At 42.1% G+C, this 14,687-nt stretch overlaps 1 protein-coding gene across 5 annotated transcripts in view; it reads right to left on the bottom strand.

Moving 5' to 3' along the window:
* Window positions 1-1,892: 1,892 nt before the first annotated feature.
* The window catches only part of tle2a (TLE family member 2, transcriptional corepressor a), a 37,978-nt gene continuing 25,183 nt past the window's right edge, over window positions 1,893-14,687 (bottom strand). For 2 of the 5 annotated variants that reach the window (XM_053513019.1, XM_053513023.1), the window contains 16 exons: window positions 12,746-12,808; window positions 11,956-12,060; window positions 9,250-9,472; window positions 9,109-9,125; window positions 8,306-8,398; window positions 8,143-8,187; window positions 7,891-8,052; window positions 7,652-7,778; window positions 6,921-7,129; window positions 5,488-5,567; window positions 5,134-5,383; window positions 4,645-4,892; window positions 4,403-4,550; window positions 4,155-4,305; window positions 3,989-4,065; window positions 1,893-2,747 (listed from right to left, as the gene is read on the bottom strand). In XM_053513019.1, coding sequence (XP_053368994.1) covers window positions 2,640-2,747; window positions 3,989-4,065; window positions 4,155-4,305; window positions 4,403-4,550; window positions 4,645-4,892; window positions 5,134-5,383; window positions 5,488-5,567; window positions 6,921-7,129; window positions 7,652-7,778; window positions 7,891-8,052; window positions 8,143-8,187; window positions 8,306-8,398; window positions 9,109-9,125; window positions 9,250-9,472; window positions 11,956-12,060; window positions 12,746-12,808 — 2,106 coding nt within the window. In that variant the 3' untranslated portion in view covers window positions 1,893-2,639. The remainder of the gene's footprint in view (window positions 2,748-3,988; window positions 4,066-4,154; window positions 4,306-4,402; window positions 4,551-4,644; window positions 4,893-5,133; window positions 5,384-5,487; window positions 5,568-6,920; window positions 7,130-7,651; window positions 7,779-7,890; window positions 8,053-8,142; window positions 8,188-8,305; window positions 8,399-9,108; window positions 9,126-9,249; window positions 9,473-11,955; window positions 12,061-12,745; window positions 12,809-14,687) is intronic. The other 3 variants (XM_053513022.1, XM_053513024.1, XM_053513020.1) reach the window with 2 other exon arrangements.

The following is a 14,687-nucleotide window of genomic DNA, read 5'->3' as shown; positions in this document are numbered from 1 at the left end:
ATGATCGCCGGAGAACTTCCGACCCACTTTACTCAACAGATAAATTATAAATAGGTTTTTAATAAGTACTTTTTTAAGCTAATCTCGAAACTTTTTTGATACCGCCCCTAACCTTGCAGGATAAAGAAGTAGTATATATTTTTTTACATTTTGTTAATGTTTTCTTAAAGTAAAATAGTGGTTAATAACTTCATTTAGTGCCTGATTAGAATGATAACTCGAGGAACAAGTGGTGTAATGTCTGGACTCATCATTGTGCCCAGCAGATGAACCGATTCCATTCTGGAAATAATCCAAACAGGGTCAAGCTCAAATGTTTGCAACAGTCTTTCTTCAATAATTTCCTGATTGTTTTTTAACTTTGTGAGTATTCCAGGCATACAAATGAGTAAACAGCAGGACCAGACCACAGCAACATCCACCAGGTCTTAGCAGGCGAGCAGTATAACTGTGTAACACTGCAGCTGTTTAAAGTATACAGCAGCAGCTCAAGAATAAACAGTAAGTGTTACTGAATGGCACGTAGTGGTGTGGGAAAACGTGCTGGATTTCACTGTAACAGAATTCTAGCCAATACCCAAGGAGAAAAATAAATAAAGGAGTTTGACCAACAGTGGGATTTTTCTGTACCTGCTTTCAGAAACCATAAATGTATTTCACCCAGTAGATTCAGTCCAAAAGTCTGATTTGTAATCAAAAATCTATTCAAAAGTCTAACTTACAGCAAATGCTCAAACTGACAGCCTCTTGCTTCACAGTACTTGTGTATACACTGAATACAAGAATGTTGAACATTTGCTTGAGAACTGATGTTACACGCGCTGATGATTTCCTCCTTCAGTGCACTGATTGTTCGGGGATGATTCATATTCAGACTACTGATTCAGACTATTAACTCCAGATGACAGGAAAAAAGGAAGAAAAAAAAATTTGAAAGGCCCTACAGTTGGTCTGGTTCTATTTGTTATTCTATTGGTTGTTTGGAAGCCATTTTGGGTCTGAAATAAAAAGAAAAATGTCTAATTTCATATAAAGAAAATGTCTATGGATTCAGAAGAGAATTTGCAGGATTGAACCTGAACAGCTGTGTGGCCATAGTGAAACCACTTGCTTGTGAGATCAATCTGTAGAAAAAAAGGTTTCAAATCATTAGGAAGCATAAATAATGGACTTTGGAGCAATGGAAAGAGATCATGTGGTCTGATGAGTCCAGTTGATGGCTGCATCAGGGTAAAAACAGAAGCATCTAAAGGGCTATGCCTCTGGAAGCACTATGATGATCTGGGGTTGCTTTAGTTGGTCAGGTCTAGACTAACCAATGCAATAAAATAAAATCAGCTGATAACCTGAATGCATTGAATGACCAGGTCATCACGTCTATGGAGTTTTTTTCTTCCCTGATCGAACAGGCCTATTCCAGGACTCAAATTGTGAAAGAGTGGTTCTGGGAGCATGAGAAATTATTTTTACTTAGAAATTGGTACCAGATTTCTCTGTAAATCAAAGCGAAAGGTGGTCAAATAGACATTTTTGTGTGCATTATTTTTTTGGTCAGGCAGTGTACAGTATGTGGAACATGAACAATGGATTGGCCTTAGCTAAAGTATATTAAGTCGCTGAGAAAAGCAGTTTGAGAAAACCGGTAAGATATTGTTGAAAGGCATTTGTCTGGATTAACCTCCCTGTCAGCTATTTTACAGACAGGCTGCTCTATGGGGCAGAACTTGAATTTGGAGAGAAACCAATCAGCTATTGAACCAATCCAACCATTGGGTTGGGGAAGCATCCTATTTTAAATAAACCCATTTAATTTTAGAATGCACTTGATTACATATTTATGTACTAAATATTCCCAGGTCTTTTCTTCCAAACAAATGTCAGACACAGCCTCCTATTATTAGAGGTTTGCTTTGAAGGAGCTTTATTTACAGTTCATACACACCAAGTATCCAACAAAAGCCAAAATACCAGTCATTGTGAGCAGACATACAGCATATACAAGAAACGTGCTAATGTGGACCATCTCCCTGAAGTTGTTACAAATTAAAAAAAAATTTTTAAAAAGTAAAAGCATGACCCTTGTTAGCCCAAATCTGTCACCGTGTCACTATACAGTCGTACTTGCTGCTTACTCCGAGATCCTTTTAGACGCTCAAGACCATCAGTATAGACTGGATAAGAAGAAATGGCAGATACATTGTCGTAGTCTATTTTCTCCAAATGTCTTGTACCTGTTCAGTGCACTGCTGCTCCTCGACTGTCCATTTCCACATGGAGTTTTTTTTTTCCAGAGGCTAAAAAAAATATTCTCTTTGCTATTTCATTCACTACAGAGAATTCATCTTGTTAAAAAAGAACAAAAGGAAAAACAATAAAGCAAAAGAGAAGTCTTTGGAGGAATCCCACATCTCTGAAGCTAGCTTTCTCACAGCATTAAAAAAACAACAAGGTCAATCCTGTTGTGGAGCTCCACAGTCCTCCCTCAATGCCTGTCCCTAACGGACATCAAATAAAAACGCGTAGGCGCTTTCTCAAACTCCATGTTCACCAGTCTGTTCCAAAGTCAAAGTCAGATCTTGGTTTCCACTCGTCCAGCTACGTGGCACTTCTGCCTTTCCAGATTCCAGTCTGTAGTTGCTTTAGTAAATGACTTCATACACAGTGGCCTTTTTGTCTCCTGAGCCGGTCACGATGAACTGGTCGTCAGGTGAGATGTCACAGCTGAGGACTGATGAGGACTCCTTCGACTGGAGACGACAAAAAAACGGGATTTGAACAGTTAACACACAATCAGTGAGCAAACCTGAGTCGGTAAATGCATTTAAAACTAAAACCGTTGGCTCAGTCGAACATAACAAGGACACATGGGACATTTTTGTTACCTCTGTATACAACACAACCACTCAATGTTCATCGCCTGACTCGCACACCAGAAATACACCAGAATGCTGAACCCAAGGCCGCACAACTAATCCTGTTTTGTTCCGTTTGTGATTTTTGGCCTTCTAGTTTAACTGCTCGACTGTCAAATTTATCAAGCTTAACTAAAATTACAGAGTGTACAAGTCTTACAATTAATAAAGAAAAGTTCCTATTCTGGGGTGCACCATGTTGTAGCACATTTATTTACTTTAGTGATCTAAAATTAACAGTCGAGGAGAAAGATAAATCATGCCTGTGGATTTAAAACCATTAAAGGGCATTTTTGTAGCGACCTGAGAAAACCCATCAGAAGTGTGCTCAAGTCTGGCTGGGAAAAAAAAAATGCCTAAAACATACTGACATTTCAGCTTTAAAGAGGCATGTTTTGCCAAATCTACTTTACAGCCATTAGATTCTCGGTTCTCTGCTGTTCTCAGCAGTTCATTTACATAGACACTGAAACTGCGGATTTGGAGTAGGAGTGAAACAGAGGAAGTCTGAGGTGAAACATTTTTGCAGGGGTATTTCAGCTGCAGCGTTACCAGTAGCTCGTAAAAAAATATAAATTTTATATTTCAGGAGCATTTAAGAGTAATAATCATAAACCTGTTAAGTACATTATATTATCTTAGATTAAACAAATTTATCATGAAAGTTAGATGTAGATTTAAATCCTAAGCACACCAGGTAACGATACAGGAAGAATCTTTCAGGAGGAACCAGACTCTCATGGAAACGCAAAATTATCATTATAATCATGCAGCTCTAGCTATACCAAAAAAAAAAAAAAACTGCCTTGACTACAGGTACAAGGGGGCAAGCAGCCTAATGATCAGTGATCCACAAACAGCACCTTCACAACCACAGAACAATAAATAGTCGTCATGAAAGTGCTTCTTTAATTGCAACTAATGCAGGGAAAATATAGTTTTCATACAAATTAATTTAAATTGCTCCATCTAATTAGATACCCATGATACAGATCAGATATTCAAATTCTATGTGGCTTGTTTCGGTCAACGTGTTGAAAGTAACTGTTTAGAATAAATCAGAAATAAGACCGTACCTGGAATATGCTGGAGCCGTACGGAGTTCGCCAGGCGTTCAGGAGGTTATCTTTACCTGTGCTTACGAACCATTTGCCTGCCGATAGAATACACTTGTGAGAATGCTTAAAGAACTCCATTATGTATTATAAAAAAATAGGAAAAAGAAATAAAAAGTGCTCGTACCACAATAGGCGAACTTGAGTGACAGCACACAGCTCTCGTGAAGGTGCAGCTGGTACTTGTCTGGTTTGGAGACGTGCAGAACTTCCACATTACTGCTCTCCATGCCCACTGCCAGCCACTCTCCAGTAGGACAGTAGCCCAGGGAGAAGATCTACACACACACAAACGAGAAGCAAGTGTGTGATTAATCAAACACACATCCATCAAACATTTACTCAAATTCCCATGATTCTCTGGTGCTGATGTACCTGGGAGGTGAAGTCGTGCTGCTGGAGCTGTCGGCCCTCTCTCAGGTCCCAGCAGCGCACCGTGTTGTCGAGTCCCCCGGTCCACAGTTTGGTCCCGTCGTTGGAGATGTCGATGCAGCTGGCTCCATCAGTGTGGCCCTGGAACTGCCTGTGGAGAAACACGCATTAAAAACCACATCCATCAAAACCCACACTCATAAATCATCACACACACACCGCATCGCTATGTACAGCGCAGCTACCTGACGAGCGTCTGGTTGTGAAGGTCCCACACGACGATGTTGCCGTCGCTGCAGCAGGAGAAACAGACCTTGTTGTCTGGACTGATGGCCAGAGCGTAGCACGCCGGAGCCGAGGACGTCAACTCCGCCTTGATGCGTGGAGTGGGCGTGGCCAAATCCCAGATGGACAGAGTGCTGGCTTCACCACCAACTATCAAAGTTCTCCCGTCTGGGAGGAGCTTACATGAGCGGATGTAGTTGTCCCTGTTCTGATTAGATGAACAGACAGGAAAAGTTAATGCTTGTTGCACTGATTCTCCTCATTAGAGAATGGATGCTTCATGTAGGCGTTTAAAGAACTGAAGACGCAAGAAAAGATTTAATCAAAATTAGACTTCAAATACATTTAGTATCCAACAAACAAATCTACGGACAGGCGTAAAACGGATTCCAGAAGCATTAAACAACGACACAAAGTCTTTTTGTAAAGCATAGTCGTTAGAAACTGACCAGACAGTCGAGTTGGGCCATGGGGCTCTTGCTGCCCGGCTGGCTGATGTCCCACACTTTGACGCAGCCTTTGCCGCCAGTGTAGACGTGGCGTGTGGAGGTGCTGATGGTGACTGCACACACCACCTCTCCATGGCTGAGCGTGTGGATCTGGCGGGCGTGACGCGGGATGCCCGGTCCCAGGAGAGCATCAGGAGGGAAGGGCACGGGCTGCATCTGTCCATCTGCACTCACATGGAATGAGTATGCACTGCAGAGAGAACAGATAAAATTAATGAATTTATTCAGAGTAAATCTTTAGGATAATTACAGGAGGAATTAATATGAGGAGGATGCAAGAGATGGAAGTCTTACGGCTTTCCTGAGGCTGCAGGCTGGAGGCTTGCAGGTAGGCCAGGGACCCTCATGTGTGGGTGAGGAGACTCATAGCCCACCTAAAGAATACAAAGACATGGTCTAGTGGATTAATGTCAGATTTGTGATGCACACAGAAAAATCTGTGCTCTAATTGCAAAGTCATCATAATTTCATTTTAATTCTTTTTTTTCCACTGTAGATCATCCCAGCCTAAAACTTTGCCCTTTTTGCTTAAAGGCACCTCACAAGATGGGCTTAGTGTCATCAAAGCCTTGCCAATATTTGCACAGCATTTGCAATTCCCCTGACAAGTAGCAAAAAGACATTTACAATGATGGTAAAACTTCTTCCACCCAGTTATAATCATCATTAAATCCCTATTATTGCAACAAAAATAGCACAACCATACAGAACGGTAATTACGAGGGATGTTCAAGTGAAACCGGGACTTTTTTTTGTGAACGAAAGAATAAAACTGAAGGCTTCAAGCACTGTACATTGATGAGGGAGAGTAAAACAAGTGAAAGGGAAGTGGTTTTACAGAAGGCCGCACGTCATTGAATGATGATTCAGGCCGAGGTGGACCTGGGATGCTTGAAGAATTGACATAACTTGTCGGCGGAAGAGACACACATGCCCGTGGGAACATTCTTCACATTCTTCTACTTGTACCTTACAAGAACTCAGCTAGGAGCTACATACCCTATACAGCCCTGACCCCACTCCAAGCCATTTTCACATGCTTGCACTGTTTAAGGAGTTCCTGGAAGGCCAGAATTTTATTCATTTCGTCTGATCAGTGCTATGGAGTAATGAGAAAACTTTTTACATTGATGGTATCCAAGCACTAGTAAAATGCTGGGTAAATGCAATAGGGGATTGTGTAGAGAAATACAGAGAGTTTATACTCTCAGAACCGTGTTCGGTTATTCTGCAATTAAAAGTCCCAGTTTGACTTGAATCATAAGGAGAAATATCAAATGCATGTTTCAGCAAGGACCTTAATCCATGTGTCCACTGAAACTGGTTCTCAGGTACTAAAGTCACTCTTAATTAAGGCTTTACTAAAGCCAGCAGCCACTGGAAGGTAAAGTAGTTAAGCTTTTTACAAAAGATTCAGACAATCCTAATCAGTTGTAAATTATACGTTGCGGGGCAGAAATACCCAATTAAAATGGCCAAGGAATAGACTTGTTCCAATTATATCTGTGCTGTTCGATAAACTAAAGTTACATCTAAACACTTTTGATTTTAGTGTTGGGAACTTGCCGTGTACAGACACTTGCAGTGCAGATCGTTTCTTTCCCCAGTCTGTTGCTTAATTTTAAAGTTAGACATGTAATATTCTGTACAATGCACTGAAGGAGCAGAAATAATCTAAAAACAGACTTATTGATGTATTTTTAAACGTTTCTAAAACACCATCTCACCACAGGGGAGCGCCCGTATCCAGCAGCGGCGGCGGCAGCGGCGGCAGCTACGGCGGCGGAGCCGTTCATCTGCGGCGAGACGAGGTGGAGTCCAGCGCCATATGCTGCGGCTGCTCCAGCAAGCTCGCCGTTCACCCCTGAAGGAGGCAGACCGAAAGCACCAGGAGGATACACACCCTGCATCGCCAGTGGGTTCCTCACACCCAGAGCTGAGTAACAAGAGACAGAGAAGTCCAGGTTTCACAGAGAACCATTTATCAGAACCGTTGATCTTATTATATACATGCATAGCGAGAATGATTTTTAGTGCCATGATCTGATGCTGTTGATCAGATGGGGATGAATGATTAGGCACTTAAGACACAAACAGATATTCAGATAAGGTCCGAGTGCTTAAAACAAGCAGCGATACTTAATATCTTAATGCCGGGATCAGGTTTTGAAATGACTTGGTTGAAAAACTGAGGCCGAGGCGGTGTATCAGTTACAATGAGAAGCTTTTTAGCACAAAAATACATTTGTTACACATGACTCAACAAAATAGCCAGAGTAGAGTGATGCAGTTGGACTAGCCATCAGACTGCAACACACACTGCAAAAAAAAAAAAACACAGATGACACTGTAGATCACTACTGCCCTCTGCTGGCCTGTTTGTCCACTGCTCTGCTAATGAAGACATCTCACAGACACATGCATTTCACTCCCTACACTACAGCAGTATGGAACTTACCCAGAGGGTCCACACCTGTTTTGCCCGGAACAGGGCGGAACTGGGGTGGGCCGCTCGGGCCAGGGGTGGAGGAATCTTGAGACATGGGCGTGCCTGGTTTTAGCCCTGGGGTGCTAGACTTCTCTCTCTGAAAAGATAGAGAATAATAAGGAGGAGTGTGCATAGCAAGTGTGTGTGCATATGTGTGTGCGCGCGTGTGTGTGTATATATATATATGCTAATTGGTCATGTGTGCATACTGGGGGAGGCTCTTTGCTGCGAGACGGTGAGGCGCTGCTGGAGGAGGAGGTCAGGGAGGTGGGGCTGGCCTGAGGCAGAGTCTCTTTCCTCGAGGGAGGCAGCTTGTCCAGACCGTTCTCTCTGGAGGAGTACGAGTGCACGCTGCGGGGAGATGAAGGATCCTGCACATACAAAAATAAACACACCCCTTTACATCAGTCTCTCATCTCCTGCACCACACAAATTCAGTGAAGACAAATAAACAATCGCACCTCATCCACTACCAAGTTGTCATCACTCTTGTCAGCGTCACTACCCTGTGGGACGGGAAAAAAGGCTGACTAAGCTTATTCCTTAAACAAGGGTTATAAAGAAATGGTGTTTGTGACGCGTTTAACATTATAAACACAATCATATGACGAGACTCTCACTTACATAATCGGTGAATTCCTTCTCATCTGATTTCCTCTTCTTTCCGTTGCTGAGGTAGTCTGATGGGCGGCCTTTATCTCCATTTGATAAGGAGCTCTGAAAGACAGACGAAGCCAAATTAAATCAGCTTTATAAGTTCTGGACCCGAGGGTAATAAAGCAGTTTAATGCATGGCTGCCTGCTATATGGGATACAGCGTGAGACTGCAAAGAAGGCGGAGGCACCAAATTTTCCACTGGACAATGCGGACAGTCCATGGACCAGATTTTGTTGTTCTGCCGAGTCACTGGCTTTACAACGGAGTACTAGGGTTGAATTAGGGTTGCCCAGAGGACCATGATGGAAATATACATCAATCCACAGTTATAATGTCTGATATCATGGACAACAGATTAAAAAATAATAATAATTCTGTTTGATGGGTGGATTAAGTGTCTGTAAAACAGACAGAAAGAAGTAAATCATATTTTACAAGCTCTTTTGGGGTTGCTAATGGTCCCAATCAAGCCACTGGCCCAAAAAACAGGTAGGGACAAATTTTGATTTCAGTGGTACCGCATTTTCCAGTTTCAAAGCAGCAAAATAGCACTGACATCATGATAAGACATGATGAGAGTGACCAGATGCTCTAGGGTTAGATCTAGAGTGGATGGAAAGAGTGTGAGAAACTGAGACAACAAATAAAATAGAAATAATTATAACATAACAGAAAAAGAGAGATGATGGTTAGTAGAAGCACAGACAGGAGGGGAAAGAGAAGATAAAAGTGTAAAATAGAGAACGTAAGGGGTTGACATGATACTCACCGGTCCCGCCTCACGGTCTGGATGAGTCACGTCCCAACAACCAATCAAAACAGACAGACAGTTACTACCTACTCACTACTGTATAACAAACGCAACAATAAGATTAGAATTCAAGGGAGATTATGTAGCTCTGGCTCGTACCTCGGTGATGTTCAGCAGCAGCAGCAGCCGCCGCCGCCGCTACAGCCTCCAGATGTGCTCTTTCATCCTTGGCACCAAGCTGTGCCCCAAGCGCCCCTGAGAGAGCCAGCAGGCCCGAGCTGCCTCCAAGAGCCAATCCTGGGTGGGGCAGCCCCGACGGGTGAGGGGCCATGGGGAGCGCCTGGGCAGCATGCTGGGAAAGATGCTGAGCCTGCAACTGTTGCTGGAGATACAGACAGAGGGAGAGAAGAGAGAGAGAGAGAAAGAAAAACAAACAGAAGAATGGAGGATCATACTGAGGTGAGAGATGGGGCAATGCGTCTGTAATGAGAAGACACAGAGGCTAGGAGGGCAGGGGCAGCCTGACGAACGGCATTGCGTTACATGCCAAACACACACATGCATGGCAAATGTGAAGCAGAATCCTAACACAGCGGAATGACGGACTGAGAAATAAAAACATCAAAAAAAAAAAAGGAAAACTCTCAAAACAATTGTGAAAAATGTTTCACCTGGATTGTGTGCCCCAGAAACATCACAATTATAACTTGATGCATTTTCTGAACTATTTAGTGGCATATTTATCTGTATAAATTTTGAGCATCCATGGCTCCTCACGAGTGCTGCTGTACAAAGCCCATTTCACCACATGAGCTGGAAATGCTCCACGACGCTTATAATTCACATTAGACATGACTCACAAGTATCATCCAGAGCTGTGTGGAGCCCAGGAAGATTTTCGCTCCTCGCTATAGTTACCGCTGCTATAGTAAATAGATCTAGACTGCACAATATCGCATTAATATTGTTTTTCGCACAGTTTCTACGTAGACACCATTTGGTGTGGCACATACAGTATGCACCTCCAGTGTAACTGTTTAGACTGACTTACAAACAAGCACACAGCAAGCAGAGGCTTTTCTGAGTAAAACAGGCTTAAGGTTTCATTGCATGATCACAACTTTAGTCAACAGCATCTGTAACTGAGAAAATTGAAATTTTGGACTTGGGAAGGGGGTGGGGGACATGGCCTGTTTTTTTTTTTGTGTACTATTTGTAGCCCAGAAAATCATTCGCGTAAGACTGAGCAGCATAATGTGCTGCCTGTATATACCATCATTAATTATCCTCGATGAGTTAGTCCCCTCTGAAAATACAGTACTACAAGGAACAAGGACAAATCTTTTGTTTTTGCAATATACTGGGTGAGCCATTTGGGTTTGAGATCATTTGAGATGTTTGGTTGCATATCGCCTGCTTGAAATCAAACGTATAAAGCTGGTGACCTACTCATCATCATCATCATCAAATTCTTCTGTTGCCATGCTTTTCAGAGCTCATGGAATTCAGCTTCCTTAGGTTGTTGTTTTGGGGTGTTTTTCCCTTCAGGCTGCTCTTTACAAGGTGAAATGCTGTCCAACTGGGTAAAGCTGTGTGGACTGACCTGACCAGTGTAAAACCTTCCAATCATCTGAATTCTTTCTGCTGCTATCATCATGATTCATCCATAATAAAGATTGGATTAGTGGGCCTGTTGCAGCAGCAGCCATGCAGGCCCAAGGCATGACACTACCATCACCATGCTTCATGATCAGATCCTTTCTTTCTCTACGCTCCGATCTTTCCATCACTGACTGGTTTAATGTTTTGCTTTATTGTTTCCATAATGTTTCTGTCTTTAATGGCTGTTGTGTTCCTGGCTTGATGTCTGGTTGTTGGCACAACAGGAGTTCCTTTTTTGTTTGTTTGTTTGTTTGCTTGTTTGTTTCTTGCCATGTTGGCTTGTGCACTGGCTCTGATAGATATTTTTTTTCCTTTTTTTTTTTTACCTTAAAATTGCATGCTTAACAGCTCTCTGGTCTTCACGTTGGTTTAATCGGTTTAACAACAAATGCAGTCTGTACAGGTGAAGTGCAGGGCTTTAACCAAAATACTTAAAATAATTAATATACTTGCCACGCTATTTTTACAACCTGAGCAATAAAACTTATCTGTCAGTAACATGTTCCAATATTTTTGATCCCTTAAATATTTTGTGGGTTCAAGTAAAAGTTGTTAAGGGCCAATCAGGGAATTAATGTTGAAAGTATTATCGTTTGTCCCATATTAGACTTATGACCTCAAACCCAAATGATTTCAGGGTATAGCAAAAAAAAAGAAAAGAAAAAAGAATTGGACTTGTTCCAATACTTTTGAAGGGCAATGTATTTCAGAATGGTAGACAGCAGTCTCAGTGGCTGAAACCTCTTTTGGCAGTTGGACCATTAGACTGATTTTCAGACAAGTACAAGGTACAATATGTAAAGCTTTTACTGCTACTGGTGTAAAATCAGCTGGGACTGAAGGGGGCTAAGTGATGTTCCTCACTCCTTTGTTTTACAAGCATGTTAAACCGCAATATGACGTTGAGTCAATATTCAGTTCCTGTGGTTTATATCTGTTGCGAGACATGTTCTTGCAGCCTAAAAAACATGACATTCAGTGTAATGGGTGAGGGGCTAAGGGGGGAAGGTGGGGGGCAAGGGTGGCAGAGAAAACACCATGAGATGACAAAAGGGAACCCACCCATCATGAAGACAGCAAAATACTAACAGACTTGAAACCTGCTGCTCTTGTACCACAATCCATATCTCATACTTCATCTATTCAAGCAACATAAAAAAAACAAACAAAAAAAAAAGTGGATGAGAAGATGGAAGTACACACTGTGGGAGGCAGAGGGGGGAGTCCACGTACCCCTATCGACGCATTCAACTCCCCCATAGTCACCTGTTTGGCGCGTTCCATGGCCTGGACCACCTGCTGCTGGTGCTGGGGAAACAAAACAGGAAACAAAGAGCAATTAAACCAAACTTCATACAAGAGTCAACTAAAAGAGAGTCTCTGTGAACTGTGTTATTCTCAAAAAGAGACACCTTGGCATTCATCAGAAAATGCACCAAATGCATCATTATTCCACTGCAGGTTATTGGTATAACCACAAATCATCCTTTACATATACGGGTCTGTAAAGCACAGCCGGGGGTAAAACAGATTATTTTAAGGGACCATTTAGGATTAAAGCTCTAGAGCTCCAAACAAAAACTGGGATTCTGTTGACATTGAGGATAGTATTGGAAACCAATTAGGTTTAGAAAATAGAGGTGTCCTAGATATGTTACTTAGGCTGCAAATAGTTTGATGGTTCTGTATTAGCCGATACAAGTTTGACTTAGAAGAACCATTTGAACAGATGGCATAGTGTTATTTTGTCACGTTGCCATGTAATGGTTCATGCTGTCCATCAATGCATTGTGCTCAGTGGCAACATGTGAAATCAGCCAATCAGAGAAAAGACATGCATTCATCATCAGGCACAATATAGCAAAAAGATGAGAGAGAGGGAGAGTATATGTGAAAGAAAAAGATGTCAGGAAATCATTTCATTTCAAAAAGGAGGAGTATGACTCAGTGTGTGTGTATGCGTGCATGTGTGTGTACGCGTCTTACGTCTTACCTCCTGTGAGAGAAATGGGATGAGCTGTGCACAGATCACATTCAACCGCTTAGCAATCTCGGTCTGGAGAGAGACAGAAGGAGACAAAAAAAAATAATGAGTCAGTGTATGTGAGAGAGAAAAGGAGACAGAACGAGTGAGGATAAGGAAGAGACGCATCCAGAGAGAGATAACGAGCATGAGACAAAGAGAAACAGAACGAATGCGGTTGTGTGAAGAAGAACGAGTGAAGAGATGAGTGTGAGAGACAGGGTGTTAGCGCGTTAATACACGAGAAAGACTGATAGTGTGCCGCTTCCTCTGTGTACACACACACCTAGTAAATATTTCAGCTCTGCACATCTGGTTAAGACTAATTGCTGCACAGCGAGCAGGGGAGGTGTGTAAAATATTCATGCCTAGCATCTGCTGTCCTTCTTCCAGCACAGAGAGCCGACGACCTCCTCCCCGAGAGCCTCGTTGTTTTCCAGCTCAGCGCTGCTAGCATCCGTAGAGAAGACGCCGACGTCAAAACCCGCCACCTCGAAACCCAATTATACACAATGCGTTTATGTAGTGAATCGCCTCTGGTTAAACCTCACGCACGCTCCAAAAATGCATGTTTTTTTTTTTTCCCTCAGCCACTACAATCATTTCAGTTTCAACACCAACATGCTGCTTGTCTGGAAGCAAGAACCAGGAGCTTGTTACCATGACAACATGATCATCAAGTCGGTTGGGCTAATTACATTAAAATAAGACCATGCATAGGATTTGAAGATTATTGTCGAGATTTAAATGCTACAGGCTCCTGTGTGGCACAACAGAAAAACATTCACTTCTTTTCGTGACGGCTATTCCACGGCCGCGATTCTATAAGCTTGTGTTACCCATCAGTCTAACCTACCACCCATGTTTCACTGCTTTAGCGTCCCGCCCATAAATCTGTGCTACTACTCACATCTACTCGTGTTTAGTATTTAACAATGTTTTTATTAATTGTTTGTGTTGTGATTTTTTTGTGCAAAAAATAATAATAATTAGCATAGTTATTTTTTAAGCCTGGTGGATTGATGGATAACATTAACGTGTTAGAAACCGCTACCAGTGATCGGATAACATTAAAAACAACGTGTCACAAAGTGCTACCAGTATGTCAGTTAATGCTACGCTCAATAAAACTACTATATATTTACAGCCATTACAGGTAGTAGATACTGACAAGGTAGCATAAACTGATATAATCATAATTTTTTGCTACTGGTAGGAAGTTCTGAAAGGGTAGGAAAGAAATGATGGAAGGTTTACACAGTAGAGGTGGCCATGCTGGAGCATTTACACGTGCCTAAAGATCTAATCATGAGTAACGCATAATGTCACGCAAAATAATCAATGAGAAAACAAAAGAAATGGTCCAAAGTGTAAAAAAAACTTCATTATGTGTTGATCGATTCACGTCATCCAATGCACTGAATAATATGTAAGAAATTAGATATTGTAGCAGTAAAATATGTAAAAGGTTGAAATAATGTGCTGCGTCTTGTTATCCTAGCCTATTAGCTGAGCGTGATCGTCTTTGAATGGAGCTAAACGTTTAGCTTACTGCCGCATAACCTTCTCACATCTATTCATAAAGTTAGTCTAACATATGATCATGTGGTCAGTTATAGTTGACTAACGTACGTAAAGCCGCACCCGTAGAAGCCATGTTCACGAAAACGAGATCCTAATTAACATAAACCATGCATATCAGAGGACGCACATCATACAGTAGGTATGCTATGGTACTTCGACAAATAGCACTACACGTCTGGTCACTCTTTCTCAAGCCAGCCAAACATGGGTATCTGTGAGATCATGATTGCTGGGGAGAGCATCAGCACTTTCCTGGTGTTGTGTCATGCTGCCCTGTGACACAGCATGAGCAGCGGTCGGAAAGGACGCAGTGTTTCAAGTTTCTCAG

This window comes from Clarias gariepinus, chromosome 15 (genome assembly GCF_024256425.1).
Source record: "Clarias gariepinus isolate MV-2021 ecotype Netherlands chromosome 15, CGAR_prim_01v2, whole genome shotgun sequence".
NCBI classification, from domain to species: Eukaryota; Metazoa; Chordata; class Actinopteri; order Siluriformes; family Clariidae; genus Clarias; species Clarias gariepinus.
The sequence above is the reverse complement of the archived record's forward strand: the minus strand, read 5'-3'. Positions and strand labels throughout refer to the sequence as shown.